We start from the raw sequence: 16,974 nt of genomic DNA, 5'->3' as shown, positions 1-16,974 counted from the left end.
TCTTTCCAACCCATTTTGCAGAGCTTAAAAAGTTTATATTTGGAGCGTTGTGGACATAATCAAAAAAAGTAAATTTAAAATTCCTATGCTATTCTTATGGAGAATAAACAAACTGTTGTGGTTTGGTTGTTTATGGACATATTTTAATTGAATTTGGCCATTTTATTTATTTCATACTAAAGCTATCAACATTTCAATAAAAATCACACGTCAATCCCAGCAACAGCAAACCTAAGTACTCATTAAAATTAATCTTATTTTAATAGGAAATTAATCTGACAATTTTAAGGCAATATTTTATTAGAAATCCAACCAAGTAAATGGAAATTCGCTTAGTCTGCAGGTTTACTGCGATGGAGGTATTTTATTTGTGATATTGTTTTTGTTATTTATGTAACCACAAGGAATGGAATATGTCAAAAAACCATTCACGATTCATGGTCTTATGGACCTCAGTTTTGAAGAAAAACTGCAGGGGAAATGTGTAGTAGAAGGTAGAACTGGCCCAAAGACAACACCAATAACAGTATAAGACCTTATAGCGTTTGTGACGTCATAGCCATAAAACTGGAACCCTATTGATCTATGCGGCCGCTAGCTCCAAGCCCAAATGTCTTGCCCTATATTGTGGAATGTAAGAAAAGGAAAATTCAGATCTTCTACGTTATGATCCCTTTCCTTTTTTATCCAAACCAACTGACATTAAAGTAAATAAAATGTTTGTTGGTGCAAAGGTCTAAGATCCACGTTCATAATACTATGTAATGTGTGTATAATAATTTACAAACAAATTTGTTATGATCCAATCTAGATGGTTAGATACCCGCTAAAACTACTATGCTGTTTTGTATTGTTATTTACCACCAAATCTGTAAGGATCCAAACAAGACCATAAGATCCTTGCGAAAATGCGACAATTTTTTAAATAGTAATTAACGAACATCATAATGGAATAATGAACAGATTATAATGAATCAAAAAAACATGCCAAATTTCTTAGAAAATAAAATGTTTATAAGTCTACATTGAAATTTAATTTCCAGTATCCAAGAAATTAGGTAAAATTTTAACAAAGGCTTAAAACATATTCTTTTTGATGGTACATATAATAATAATCATAATAATAATCTATCTATATATTAATAGGCAAGCATGTTTCTTTAAAACCTTTTTTCTCAGCTCGTGTGCATCGTAGGGAAAATCTACGCATACTGTTAGAAAGCTATTTTCCTGTAGGTGTGCAGAATCCCTTTATAAATTAAAATAGGCTCAAAAATAAGCACAAAAAATGAATGTAAAATTTTGAAAAATTTAACATGGATATTATGAGTTGCCATGCTGGTGACGAAATAACACCGAAATATAAACAGAAAATCAAAACAAATGGAAGAAACTCCAATCACATGTTCTATTCAAAGTGTGGAATAAAAATAAAGAAGTCTGTACGTTAAATATTTTTGGTCGATTTTCGACCACTGGACGACCTCTAGTAATAATTAATTCACGGTTTCAAAATAACTGTACTTCCCTAATCCATTTTCAATCAACCTGGGCATACCGATTAATAAAATATTGTACATAGATTCAGCTAGGATGAAACTGACAAGTTTCAAGTATGGATCAACTATAAGTTCTCGTTACCAAGATTAACTGCACACTTTTCCACATTTATTATAATATTAAATCAAGCAGTACTATACCGACGGTACTTTTAAAGAAGAGTTTTTAATTCACTTGTAAGTTCAAAGTTGCACAATTCTGGGTGACAAACCGCAAGGTGTTACATGAGAAGACACACAAATGTAAACAAAATGTACAAAGTTAATGTTTTTGTTTTCAACAAGTTTACCTAAGCACCTGTCACTGTCGAGGCAACAGGCTGAATATTTTCATAAAGGATGACAGATTTGTCTGACGTCAGCACACAAAAGATCTCTCCTCAACCCTTACTTTATTACTTAAACTACTTCGCGTTAACTCCAACACTTAGACGCCCGCCTTCGTACAACTTACTTCATTTGCTTTGTTCTCAGATGTTTTAGAATTTATGATTATTTATTTTTGAGTTATACCAACTCAGACTTACTTACTATTGTTACAATTACAACTTAGATTACTTGTACATTTAGTTTATATTGTTACAATACAACAAGACTACTTTCACCTTTACTTTATATTGTTGCAATACAACTTATACTACTTTCGCCTTTACTTTATATTGTTGCAATACAACTTAGACTACTTTCACCTTTACTTTATATTGTTACAATACAACTTAGACTACTTTCACATTTACTTTATATTGTTACAATACAACTTAGACTACTTTCACCTTTACTTTATATTGTTGCAATACAACTTAGACTACTTTCACCTTTACTTTATATTGTAACAATACATCTTAGACTACTTTCACCTTTACTTTATATTGTTGCAATACAACTTAGACTACTTTCACCTTTACTTTTACCTTTACGCTTTAACTAAAAGGGTTAAGTAATGCAAAGAACTACGTTCACATCCGGGCCAAGTTTTTCGGAAAGAACTTTCGAAACCGTCAAAACCATATCATGTTAACGTTCTTTGTATAGGATTCGGGCCAGTCTTTGGTTTATTTTTTATTCCTACTGTTTCTGTTCTTATATTCGTGGCTAAAATATCGTCACTTTTTAGGCTCTAGTGACAAAATATCCTATTTAACTGTTTTAACGCACTATTTTTTAAAATCTAATTTTTTGCTCTCTTTCTAGCCAAAGAGTATAGAACACACTATACGATTTGTACCAAAATAACAACTAAATCCACAGCATGAGCTCGCTAAAACGTAACCGGAATCTTCAAATTTTACAAAAGTTCAAGGAAGAAAATGTTCTTGCATAACAATCACGACACCTTTGCTAAGATAAACAGTACAGCTTGAACGATCAAACTATTTATACTAAAAACGTTGAGTTAAATTGAAAAAGGAACTCATACAAAATAACAACAAATACAGATAAAAACTTTTAACACGTAAAATAAAATGTAAAATTACCTATACAATAATTATACAGCACAAATACTTAACAGAGTCATTATACAAGTCCGATATCTACACTTAAATGAGTGTACAGTAGGTGGGGTTAAAATATATTTAAGGGTTCGTTTTTAGATATGCATTACAAAATAAAAGAACGAGTAGTCTTCCAGAGGGGTTCTTTCCCTCGTCGTGGCTGTTCAGGTCCCGGAAATCCTGAGGGTAACCACCCCTCCACCGTCGTACTTGCTCGATTTACACTAAGGACGAACGGCTCTTACAAATAAAAAATTCAAAACCTTTTACGTACATGCGTTTGTAATTTAGAATGAAATTGAAATTGGGATGGATTATTTCTGTCTGATGAGTTTTTTGTACTAATTATGATGAAAAAATGACTGCAGAAAAGTAAATTCAGTTTTTGTACATTTGAAACTGAAATTATATGATGATTTTTGACCTATTGTTAATATTATAAGTGTTCGTGAATCAGTTGTTATCTAATTTCAGCTGATTATCAGGTGGTTTTACGTATTGTTAGGTCCAATAGAAGACAGGCGTAATTTCTTTACTTCCAGAAATGTAGATTTAACAATTGGCGATGGGAAAAGTACATTTACCACAAAACTAAAAGTGTATGTGGATAATGATAGTTATAATAATGTCTCTAACAACAAATGAAAGTTATGGAAATTCAGTATGCAACGCACAAATAATTCAAACGTGTAGGTTTCTTACCCTCCCTCTCATATCACTGTCACTACCAGATATTGTCAATGCCATATGAATGTCATGTGCGCTAACTCGATTTCGTTGATTAAGCATTCGTCTAAGCATTGATTATAGAAGCGAGGGTTGTATAGCCTGAACTTCAATGGACTAACTGAGCTGTATATTAAATCAATTGTTGAATTTTCTAATTGTAAGTAATTATTATTACTATTATCTTTGCCACGGGATATCTAATGACAACTGCTTGGTCCATTTATACGTACATTGTTTACTGATATTTTGTACTCTCAAACTATATTTTTTTACTTTATTATCTCTTATGATGTATAATTTATTTTTCAATTTTCCGTTGACGTTTAATTCGGAGAAATTTAAAGGATAACCATATTTCCAACTTAATTTGGAATGGTTAGTTATGTTATTATGTTTGGATAGTCTACCCCCTTATGGACCCTTAAAACAATCCCTATATTACCTAAACGTAAATTTATGTAAGCACCGTTTTGATGTTTTCCTTACCTGCTTAACGGAACGAGACTTAAACAATTTCAAGACGATGTCATGAAGAAAGTATAAATGTGTCCTACTTACCTTGTGTAAAGAAATCCATACAAAGGGATCGGATAAGGTTAGTCTCTCAGCGAAATTCCAAGTTTCTGGGACGATTTTATTTGTGAGAGAAATTCGGCGCCATCCAACCCCCCCCCCCCTCAATACGGAACTGCGATCTGAAACAATGAGTTGTAAGCTTCTTCGCTAAAACGCGTGTATTGTTTAATTACTTAACGAACTGATTCTGCTGGATTTTACTGCATCGAACCCTGTGCGGTATTATGATGTATTCAAAAAAGTTTAAGTTCCTTTGTTGAAACGTGTATAATGTTTTACTATGGCGAACTAATGCTTCTATATTTTGCCTAATTGATCCTCTGTTTAATTATATACACTAGAGGTCGTCCAGTGGTCGAAAACTCGGCCAAAAATATGTAATTGGCTTCTCTTTTTCCACCCCACGCTGTAAATACAACATGTGATTAGAGTTTCTTCCATTTGTTTTGATTTTCTGTTATATTTGGTTCATATTTCATATTTGGTTGTTATTTTGTTACCAGCATGGGAACCCGATTAACTAAACTAAACCGATTAGCAACTAAAGATAGTGTTAACGACACGGGTAGAAAATTTAAGGTACGAGCCTTGGCGAGTGCCTTAAAAACTTCTACGAGTGTCGTTAACACTATTTACGCGAGTTGCGTACACTACTTTACCTACGATTGTGTTTTAATTACTAAAAATCACTACTCATAACTTCTAAGAGAGGTTAAGTTTTTGTTTATAACTCTAATTGCCACTGACAGTGATGCAACGAAACATTGTATCAAATACTAATTGCACCAATCAACAATTAAATTGGCCTGGACAGCTGATAAGTTGAATTTCGAATCATTACAATTTTGCTTCTCCTCTCTCAATCCTAGAACCTCATTGGTCCGTTACCCGTGTTGTTATGAGTAAAACTGCTGTTATGAAAGTAAACAATGCTGTTATGAGATACTTTTCAATTCTAAGAACTGTACTGAAACGGCTACTTTAAAAAACGGTCGTAGGTAAAATTTATAACATAATCCTAAAATGCTGGTGTACCAACGTTTCATCAAAATCGGCTGTTTTTTATAACCTATTGGTGCCGTTGACCAATACAAATAGGTTAGTAAAATATTAGACAATTCATTAACTGTTTTTTATTTTAAAAACTTTGCTTTAACTCCGAGAGGCCTTTTCTTATGTCGCTTCAGCAAAACGCTATCGCCCTTTCTTCTTTCTCTTTTCTTCTAACATTTCCCACTGTCTTTCTCTTGTGCTATTTACAATAAGAATTAGTATATGTAGACTGTAAGCTTTCATTTAAAAATTTAAATTCAAACTGTTTACTAAATTTACCAAGTTCTTTCTGTCTTTCTCTTTCTCTAATGCCCTGCTTCGTCATAGTATTAACATTTATTTTATGGAGAAACTTTGAATGGGATTTTAAATATGTCATAGTGTATTTTTTACGATATTTAAAAGCTTTAAAAGCTGCAAATATATTAGCAATATTTTTTAACATTAATATCTGATAGTGAGCTGTTTTATTTGTTTCCATAAATTTTGTTTATTTAATTTAAGCACATATTCGTACTTAACACGAATACTAGAAATATTTTCTAGTATTCGTGGTACTTACAATGCGAACTACTGGTCTTATCACGAACTATTGTTTTCTTTCCTCTATAATAATTAACTGTTTTTATTCATTCTTATACACTCACATGCAATAGTAAAAGTAAACAGTTTATGTATAAAATAATTGTCCGGCTAAATATAAAATCATATATTATATGATACAGACAATTGGAAAAATAACATAAATCATAATATTAAATGCTCGTAAATTTTCCAGTATTTGTAAATTGAGTTATAAACAGTATTTGTAACAGTTGTTGTTTCTTTGTTACCCTAATTTTACTTGTATATTGACTATTGTATAAATAGGATAACCTTTCCTAATCAAATACATTATGTGCTTTTGTTATAGTTATCAATTGTTTTTTGTGTTTTAACATTTGTTTTACTAATCTCAGTAAAATAACTAACCCAGAATATTAACTTATTAAATTTTTGCTTAAACTGAACAAAACATGAAACTTCCTGTGGGTAACAAACTAATGGGTTACTGTTATTGTTATTGTAACTAATTGTGTCATTGTTGTTGGTGTTGTTGCTGTTGTTGTCGCTTGTTCTAGATGTCGGCTTGGCTTGGGAGGCTGTGAGGGAATGGGCGACGCGACGACTTCGACCCCGCGAGTGGCTACCTGGGCTGGCAAACGGCGCCCCTACACTGTGAAACACACACAAACATGAAACATACGGAAACACAAACAACAACGGACACTGTGAAACACACACAAACATGACACATACGGAAACACAAACAACAACGGACACTGTGAAACACAAAAAATAACTACACTCTAAAAAACAAACAACAACATTGTGAAACCCAAACAACGACACTCTAAAACACAAACAACAAAGGACACTGTGAAACACAAAAAAATAACTACACTCTAAAAAACAAACAACAACATTGTGAAACCCAAACAACGACACTCTAAAACACAAACAACAAAGGACACTGTGAAACACAAAAAAATAACTACACTCTAAAAAACAAACAACAACATTGTGAAACCCAAACAACGACACTCTAAAACACAAACAACAAAGGACACTGTGAAACACAAAAAAAATAACTACACTCTAAAAAACAAACAACAACATTGTGAAACCCAAACAACGACACTCTAAAACACAAACAACAACGGACACTGTGAAACACAAAAAAATAACTACACTCTAAAAAACAAACAACAACATTGTGAAACCCAAACAACGACACTCTGAAACACAAACAGTGATACTGTGAGACACAAACGACTCTGTGAAACACAAACCACGACTATGTAAAACACAAACAACGACACTCTGAAACACAAACAATGATACTGTGAAACACAAACAACAAAGGACACTGTGAAACACAAAAAAATAACTACACTCTAAAAAACAAACAACAACATTGTGAAACCCAAACAACGACACTCTAAAACACAAACAACAACGGACACTGTGAAACACAAAAAAATAACTACACTCTAAAAAACAAACAACAACGGACACTGTGAAACACAAAAAAATAACTACACTCTAAAAAACAAACAACTACATTGTGAAACCCAAACAACGACACTCTAAAACACAAACAACAAAGGACACTGTGAAACACAAAAAAATAACTACACTCTAAAAAACAAACAACAACATTGTGAAACCCAAACAACGACACTCTAAAACACAAACAACAACGGACACTGTGAAACACAAAAAAATAACTACACTCTAAAAAACAAACAACAACATTGTGAAACCCAAACAACGACACTCTGAAACACAAACAGTAATACTGTGAGACACAAACGACTCTGTGAAACACAAACCACGACTATGTAAAACACAAACAACGACACTCTGAAAAACAAACAATGATACTGTGAAACACAAACAACAAAGAACACTGTGAAACACAAAAAAATAACTACACTCTAAAAAACAAACAACAACATTGTGAAACCCAAACAACGACACTCTAAAACACAAACAACAACGGACACTGTGAAACACAAAAAAATAACTACACTCTAAAAAACAAACAACAACATTGTGAAACCCAAACAACGACACTCTGAAACACAAACAGTGATACTGTGAGACACAAACCACGACTATGTAAAACACAAACAACGACACTCTGAAACACAAACAATGATACTGTGAAACACAAACTACTCTGTGAAACACAAACAACAAAACTGTGAAATACAAAACAAGAACTATGTGAAATATGAACAAAACTTTTAAACACAAACAACAACTCTGTGTAACACAAAACAATGACTCTATGAAACACAAAACAACGACAATGTGAAACACAAACAACGACACTGCGAAACATATAAGGGCTCTATGAAACCCAAACAACGACACTTTGAAACACAAACAAAACACTGTGAAACACAAACAACTGCTAAATTGACATATGAAATAAAGAATTATAAAGATGATGAAGTAGTATATTTAAACAGAAAAAAATACAGAAACACAACATTATTAATGTAATGATCAAACGTTTAAGTACACAAAACTATAAGTAAACCGCAAAGGATGAAGAACGCTATTACTCCAGTTAAAATAGATTTAATACTGTAACACTGATGACAAACTTAATTTTTAATGAAACCTCTAGACAAAACTTTCCACCCCAAAACCTAAACTACAAATAATTTTGCGTAGTCTTCTCCTGAATTGCTTGGCCAAGAAGCTAGCAAGTTCTAGAGCAGACTTCGCCTCCACTTGTAACAAATATGCGTCGTTTGCCAGCAATCTTCCAGGACCGACGATGCAAATACCACTTTGTTTTAGACCGTTTTATCTGTACGCAAAAATTATGAAAAGTTTAAGTGCTGGGAAGGATACACATAGTTTAGACAGTCTTATATTTTTTTAGGTTAGATACTTCTGTAATTATTTTATTTACATTCTTATCGAAGCACAATACCGCGTAGACTGAAAAATCCAATAATCTAAGATTTTTTTAAGTAATTCTTGTTAGGAACTGGAAGAAAAGTTCTCAAAGGATAGGACTCAAAATGATTCTACAATAATTCTACGATGAGTTAAACCCTGTTTATGTTTGTCAACTCAACCTGTCCAGTGATTGGTTGTACGATGTTCCTTCTTCTGTCTTCTCTTTTCTGTCTTCTAACGCTTTGCTGTGTCGCCTGGGTCTTTTGCACTCACATTAACACATTAACACTAACATGCTGGATGTAACTATAGAGTAACTTGCGTGGCTTTGCTTCTGCAGTAAAACGCTGGCCAACTTGCTACATCTGTAGTATACAAGTACATACACTTTATAAATGTTTGTTGTTTTACACATTTTGGCTTTATCAAATTTTTGAAGGGTCACTTGACCTTTTTTTTCAAAATTAGAACATTAAGTGAACATTTTGTAAATGTACATTAAGTTTTACAAATGTATATTTAGAGTGCAAACTGAAACTTTAATGTACAGCCAAATTCAATTGGAAACTATTACTATATAGTAATAAAGAAAACCAACACATATTCTCGGTTTTCAAAATCTGTTTATCAAATCACACATATATTTATACTTCACATTTATATAACTGTAACTTAAACTTTGAAAATACAGAACAATTATTCACTCCCATCTCAGATACTGTTTTCAGATTGGACCTAATTGAATGTTTTACGAAATCACAACAGTTGATCAATATTTCTGATCTCTCAACTCTATCACTTGTAAATTGACCACACTTTCCACCATCAGACCCAAGCTTCAGGAGATCTTCCGATGGGAATGCTGACAAACTATTGTGTTTGTGAACATGAAAGGTCCGATCAAAACTGTATCGAGAGTGGGATAAAGTGAGGAATTGGTGTTCACAGGTCATAGCTGTCATCTCAATATTGTTCATCGTGTTGTCCACGATAGCTCTCACTCTAAACACCATTCCGCAAATGCAAGTGAACGACGAGAAGGGCGCAGTCCAAGACAATCCCCAGTTAGCCATGGTAGAGGCAGTCTGTATCACTTGGTTCACTCTAGAATACGTTCTGCGCTTCAGTGCGTCCCCGAACAAGTGGAAGTTCTTCAAAGGCGGTCTAAACGTCATAGATCTCTTAGCCATTCTGCCCTATTACGTATCACTCTTCCTCGTGGAGACCAATAAGAACGCGACGGACCAGTTCCAAGACGTCCGCAGAGTCGTGCAGATTTTCCGGATCATGAGGATATTGAGGATTTTAAAACTCGCGAGACATTCCACCGGTCTGCAATCCCTCGGGTTCACCTTGAGAAACTCGTACAAGGAGTTGGGCCTCCTCATGCTCTTCCTAGCCATGGGCGTGTTGATATTCTCGAGTCTCGCGTACTTTGCCGAGAAGGAGGAACCGGGGACCAAGTTTATCTCTATTCCGGAGACGTTCTGGTGGGCGGGAATCACTATGACCACAGTAGGATATGGCGACATCTACCCGACCACTCCCCTTGGGAAGGTTATTGGTAGTGTTTGCTGTATCTGTGGAGTCCTGGTCATTGCGCTGCCCATTCCCATCATAGTGAACAACTTCGCCGAGTTCTACAAGAACCAGATGCGGCGAGAGAAGGCGCTGAAGAGGCGGGAAGCGCTGGAGAGAGCTAAGCGAGAGGGCAGCATCGTCAGCTTCCATCACATCAATCTAAGAGACGCTTTCGCTAAGAGCATGGATCTAATAGATGTCATTGTAGACACGGGTGAGTCCAATTTGTTTACATACTCAAAACTTGTTCAAAATATACCGATACTTTCAATTAGCAATATAGTATATATGCAGAAGGATTTTCAGTAAGTTATTGTATAAGATGAAAACCAAGACTATTGTCTGGGTGGCCGAGTTGTTTCAATGCTTTTCTCCAAAACTGAAGGTCGCTGGTCCGATTTCAAACGGTGCCAACTCTGGCCCCAGTTGCCAATTTACATCAAGTCATCAGTTATTGATGCTGTTTAACAAAAATTCTACTCTAGATAGTTACAAACCAAATTCAGAGCATTCCCCCTACAAAAATTAATAAGATTCTCTCAAACCTTATCTAGATTTGTTGAATAATATGCAAAGTTTTCATAGTTTGGGAAACTGAGAACAGACCCCATCTTCAAATGAAATATTGGAATAACCACGAAACATTAATTAATTGGAATCAGCCAAAAGTAGGGAAAACATTTTATACAGTACTAATTTACTTCATTTAGATAAAGTGAATTAGTGCTGTGTCGAATTTTAATTCAAACAAAAACTATTTGTGTGGTTAAAAACATTACAAACATTATCGTGCCCTGAGAAGTAAATTCTCAATGTGCTTGTATATCTGCACCAAACCACCCATGGGACATTGATTTGTGCAGCTGCCTTGTATGGTCTGTGATTATCCTTGCAAATGCCTGCTATCCTCTAGTAATTATCATACAACCTGTATATCAGATAGGCATTTCCGACATCAGATGTTCTATACCCCTTCACTTAATAACCTGCTTCCAACTCCTTGCTTAGAATTATGAGGACACTCAACTTCACCACAAACATTACATTTTTATTACGTTTGCTAATTTCATCATATTATGAATATATTTTATTATTTTTATTCGAGTCCCCTAGTTCACAAATTAAGAACATAAACTGAAAGATACAAATATTTCACCGAATTATATTAGGAAGGTTTTTGAACAAATGATATCTTTAATATCCTTTAATAAAATGCCGCGGCATTGGTGTGTGGCAATATCACACTGGACAGCCTATTATTATTATTATTATTATTATTGTTGTTGACATGGTAATAACAGAACAGTAAAGTGACATAAACATTGTACAGAAGCTCCATCATGAATTAGTGCAACAGCTGTTTTGGCAAGCTGAAAATTCTCGCTGCAGCCTTTTTTTGGAGGGAACCATGATTACTCTTATAATTCTTCAGTTTAGAAACTTAGATGGAAAGAGCACATCTCTCTCTATAAAGTAAAAGGCAAATGCAGTAAACAATAAATTAATTCAAGGATAAGAAGTAGATAGATGAAAAGGTTTAACTCCTGAGAAAAGTACAAGACACGGTCTGGAAATAATCATCAAAGTGCCAATTCATGAAAAAAATATCAAAGAAACAATAAATTCTCACATGACAAGAACAGGTTTGGCTTTGTTAAATCACTGAGCAATTAAGTATAGTGACTGTACTTAAAAACAATGAAAGATACACAGGAGGTACCGGTAACAACCTTTCTACGAAATTTTCAAGCGTCTGGGAAACAACAATATTCCAACTCGTGGAAGATGAAAGTACGTTGTCAAGAAAATTTTTAAAAACTCTCAAATGGTGAGAACACTCCTAGCTTGACAGGAATTAATTAATTGTATAAAAGATACATTAACATGTCGAAACCTTTCAAAGAAATTTTCAAGATAAAGTCTAAAATATATTCATCAAAGCTGCAATTCATGGAAAAGTCGACAGAAACAAGTAAACTCCCAAGGCGGTTGTGATACTTTGGGCAGGTATATCTGCCCCTAGCTCTGCGAAAAGAACCCCCTAGGATTCTGCCCCTAGGGCAGCTGGTCTCTGGGGACATTTTGTAAATCCCCTACGATGAGCAAGGGATGTCCATGTATTTTGTATCTGAGCATTACAAACTAAAGAAATCCCCACAGAGAGAAATAGAAAAAAGTTCCTCCAAGTTCTTAAGAAATAATTTCAATAGTGTTCTCAACAAAAATAATTTAAAAATTCCACTAGCGTAGATAGACACTCAAAAAATAAACATGAAAATACTGGCACATATTTTTTATAGCAAGGAAAATAGTCAATTTAAATATATTTTTGAGGTAGAAAATTATTTTGTGGTACAACATAAATCGGATTGCTGAGTTTTGAATCCTCTGTATGCGTCCCATGTCTTCCCAAGTATATTGTTGCCATATGTAAAATAAAGGACTAGAAAAGCAGTAGTAAAACACTAACAGTATCAAAAACTGCATAAGGTGCATACAGACATTAAACATTAACTGACATTAACTGCATACAGGTTAAGTGTAAGAAAGGGCCATGTGGCCCTAACTTTTGCCTGGATAAATAAATAATATTTCATTCATTCATTCAAGGTGAAGATTTTGCAGCCTCATGCAGGGAACCTCTGAACCTGTACAGAGTCTTAACATTGCACGTTGAGAGATATAAATTACAACATTATCTAAAAGAACCTAGAACATGACAAGATTAATACACAAACAGAATACAGTAGAACTTGAAAACACAATAACTGAAAACTATTGTGTCATAATGTTCCTATAAAGTATTGGATTTCAAAATCCTCCATTTTTATAGATAGATGTTTATGACTCTAGTATAGAGGATACTTTAACCAATGTTCTTGACAATTGATATTAAATTGAGGTATGTTATGGCCAGTAACCAACCAGAATGACAATTTTATTTCATACAGTTTTAGGAGACGTGTTTCGGCTTCTTCAATATATAAAACGTAAAATTAACCTAAAAATTTCTAATTTTGAGCAATTATATAGATAAAATTAGGTTAATACACACAACCCACAAAATCTTTAATTATTGCATGTAAAAGTTTAGTTCCAGTACAGTCAATAATGAAATATGAATCGTAATTTTCAAACATATTGTTTGTTGGACCAGACAAAAGGTTTCATGAAACATTTACTTGCCGGACTGCAGACCAGCTGTTTTATTCAAGAACAACAGTCCCAAGTCTTGGCATAGTCTAAACCCTGCTTTATGGACATGTCGCCGCAGTTTAAGTTATTCATGACTTCCGAGTTATAGATGGACAAACTAACGATAGCGGTCGCACTACACAGTGACTGTGAAGTTCCGAGTTGTTTAAAAAACAAATTTTAAACAAAAACACTATTTTAATGAAATTTTTTCGGAAACTTGCCTTAACTTCATTCTTTATGTATAATTTCACTCATATTTGGATTTAAATGTGTCCACTTCTGTATCCAATTTAATTTATGATAGTAATAATAACTTAATAATAGGACTAAAAAGTGTCCATAAAATATTTCCTTCTTGTGTTTACTGGTGTGGAGTTTTATTTTAACAAATCTAGATTGTAAACTTTTTAAACATATATCCAAATCAATGGTTTTCTTAAGCCAGTATTAATATTTTGTTTTGTCTTGTGTATCTACCAGGAAAATTAAAGAGTATCATATGTTATCTAGATTTAATTGTTTTTACATTTGTTTGGATGGAGACAACAAGACAGATAGGTTTTTGAGTTTTTCAACTTTAATTGTTGAACTATCCTTTCCAACCTTCATCCATTCCGTTCTTTATTCCAACTAAAAACCGCCATTGTTTATTGTTTATGTTTCTTCTGGATTTGGGCAGATTCAAGTTTTGGATTGATGACTGGTGATAGCTTAAACCATGGAATACTTTAATGGTAAAAAGCGGATTTTTGTTTTTTCGGGTTTGGGTCTTTGAATTTTGTTTTAGTAAAGTACCTTACTTGGCAACTACTTTGATTTTTAATTATTTTAAAGAGATCCAACTTAGTTTTTAGTGTAGGCCCTATAGTTATCTTAACTAAGAAAATTCTGTCAGTTCTATGAGTATAGCCCCATTTCTATGTGAAGAAGTCCCATTTAGGACAAAATATCAGTGATTTTAAGAACTTATTTTGTATCTATTGGCCCTTGAGATATCTTAATATCTTAAGATATATATTTTTTCATGAAAGTTATCTGAACTTTATCCTCTTAAAAAAGTTCACCAGCCACTAGGTTCCTTTAAAATATAATTTAGTTGAAACGTAATTGCATTTTCACATTGTACATGTCACCATGATTCATTTAATAACCTTATTGTTTAACCTTGTTTATGTTCTTTACTGGATATGGCGCTGTCTTCAACTCTTTCTCCTCGATGATTTATCAACTTGGACCCTTTTAATGGTAATTTTGAATTGAGTTTGGATTTTGGGAATGACAACTAAACTGGAGTGGTATTCCTGAAAGTTTGCATTTCTAAGATTAACCAAACACCTTAACCATTTAAGCCTGCAGTGCGTTCAAACACCTGAGGGATTAGGAAACCCCATGGAAACCCTTGGGGTCTCCTAATCCCTTAGGTGCCACGGCTGTTTGAACGCACTGTAAATGCCAGTGTATTTCCTACCATGAGTAACAAAATTAAACTGTCCCTTAAAACTGTTTTTATACGCTTAACTCAACAGAGTAGACCTACTATAGTTCGGCCGCTTAGAAAACGAACTGCGCGCTAATGCTAAACCAATGCTGGAGGAGGTCGCTTTCTAAGCGGCCGAACTATAACTGCAGCCTGTATTTAAAACAAATACGCCAAACAATTTGGTTTATCCGTATTACATATTGTTAGGTAGTTAGTAAAAATGGTCTAAGGTATTGCATTAATCAAGAAACTGTTGTGCAGATTTTTTTGTGATCCACTAAAGAAGGCAGTAGAAAGTTTTTGGAATTTTGGGTTGGGAATTTTTAAGATTAAAAGATTGCCTGCCATTTTCTACTAATCATTAAACAAATTATTATGTTTGTGCTTTGTGATGAAAAATCAAGAAAACCTAGGCATTACTAATAGTTCAGGGTCTATGAAGGTTAAATAATTGTATAAGAATGTAGTGACTCAAGTTGAGATGTGGTTTTCATTTCTTTTGTATAAATTTGAATTTTTTTCTTTATTTCCCTCATTTCAGTTATAACTTTTTTTGCACTGAGTTATTTTATGATAGTATTTTTTGTAGTAGTATTTACTTGTTTACCAGCTAGACTAATGCCCTTTTACAGTAAGAGTTAACTCTTGTTCTAGTTTTACCATAGACAAAAAGAATTAAATATAGACTATCAGCCGTGCTGCGGTTACCATGGTTACCATAGGTTCTGGCGCACACCGCTGGGAGCGCCGTGTAGTTACATACGCTGTAACTACATGTAACTACATGGCACTACCTGCACAGCTGACGGTCTACATTTAATTACTTTTGTCTATGGTTTTACTTTTATATAGTTTGTTCTGTAAATTGACCACTATATTGTTTAGTCAGATGATTTATTATTTTTAAATAATCACGAATAGCGCTACGTTAATAAGGTCAAAAATTGTATTCATCTGATTTATTTTTATGTAAACTTTTGACTTATGCAGCCGGTGAATATTTTATTTTATTCAATAATTATTTTTTAAGTTTATACGTTTTGTCACCTTACTACAAAGTACACACATTTAAAAAATGTTTTAACTAATTTTCTGGGTGTATCCAAGTGATTATTGTGCTCGCCTTCAAATCTGAAGGTCGCTGGTTCGATTCAAAGTGATTGATTCTATCAATTAATGATGCTCTAACAAAAGTTTGACATTGGATGGTAACAAGACTAGTGTTTCGACCGTTCCTTACAAATTGATTTTAAAATGTACTGAAAATATATTAATATTTTTTTAACCGTCAGCTGTAGTTAACTATTTTCTGTTTCCTCAACTCAAATACCCAAATTATATGATGACAAATGTAAGTTTGAATAAATGTAAAATATTCACTAATTACACATTTCAGACGCTGTACTCGGACATAACCTGTCCACTGCAGATGGTAACAGCACAGAAGGCGAGAGTGGAAGCGTTAACCCCGCACAGACCGGACCCGGGTGTTATAGAAACCACGAACACTTCACCTCCAGACACCGCAGGCCCCCTGTACAGCCCCCCTTGCTGGACCTGGACCCGCCCGAGGCCCCGCCACAGCCACAAAGTCCCCCTCATCAACAAAACCCTCCTACAAGTCCGGTAAGTCGACCACCAATGGGTACAGCTACCAACTCTCAGCCATCAATACATACAACAACCAACCTTTAGCCATCAATGGTTTAACACTGTGTTATTACAATTAACAATAACATGAAGGAATATTGCTTACATTTCAGATTACCATCATAAAAACTGCATTACAATATCAAGTTTCACACATAAAACACATAAAATTTCACAAAATTTCGGTACTTTG

The 16,974-nt window shown here is 34.0% G+C and overlaps 1 protein-coding gene across 6 annotated transcripts in view; it reads left to right on the top strand.

Moving 5' to 3' along the window:
* LOC129002277 (potassium voltage-gated channel protein Shab-like) overlaps positions 1-16,974 on the top strand; it is a 49,589-nt gene that overhangs the window by 12,350 nt on the left and 20,265 nt on the right. For 5 of the 6 annotated variants that reach the window (XM_054429961.1, XM_054429958.1, XM_054429957.1 and 2 more), the window contains exons 2-3: positions 9,821-10,667; positions 16,528-16,757. In XM_054429961.1, coding sequence (XP_054285936.1) covers positions 9,821-10,667; positions 16,528-16,757 — 1,077 coding nt within the window. The remainder of the gene's footprint in view (positions 1-9,820; positions 10,668-16,527; positions 16,758-16,974) is intronic. The other variant, XM_054429959.1, reaches the window with a different exon arrangement.

This window comes from Macrosteles quadrilineatus, unplaced genomic scaffold (genome assembly GCF_028750875.1).
Source record: "Macrosteles quadrilineatus isolate MER2022 unplaced genomic scaffold, UCM_ALF_1.0 Scaffold_9__3_contigs__length_116548681, whole genome shotgun sequence".
NCBI lineage: Eukaryota > Metazoa > Arthropoda > Insecta > Hemiptera > Cicadellidae > Macrosteles > Macrosteles quadrilineatus.
The sequence above is the reverse complement of the archived record's forward strand: the minus strand, read 5'-3'. Positions and strand labels throughout refer to the sequence as shown.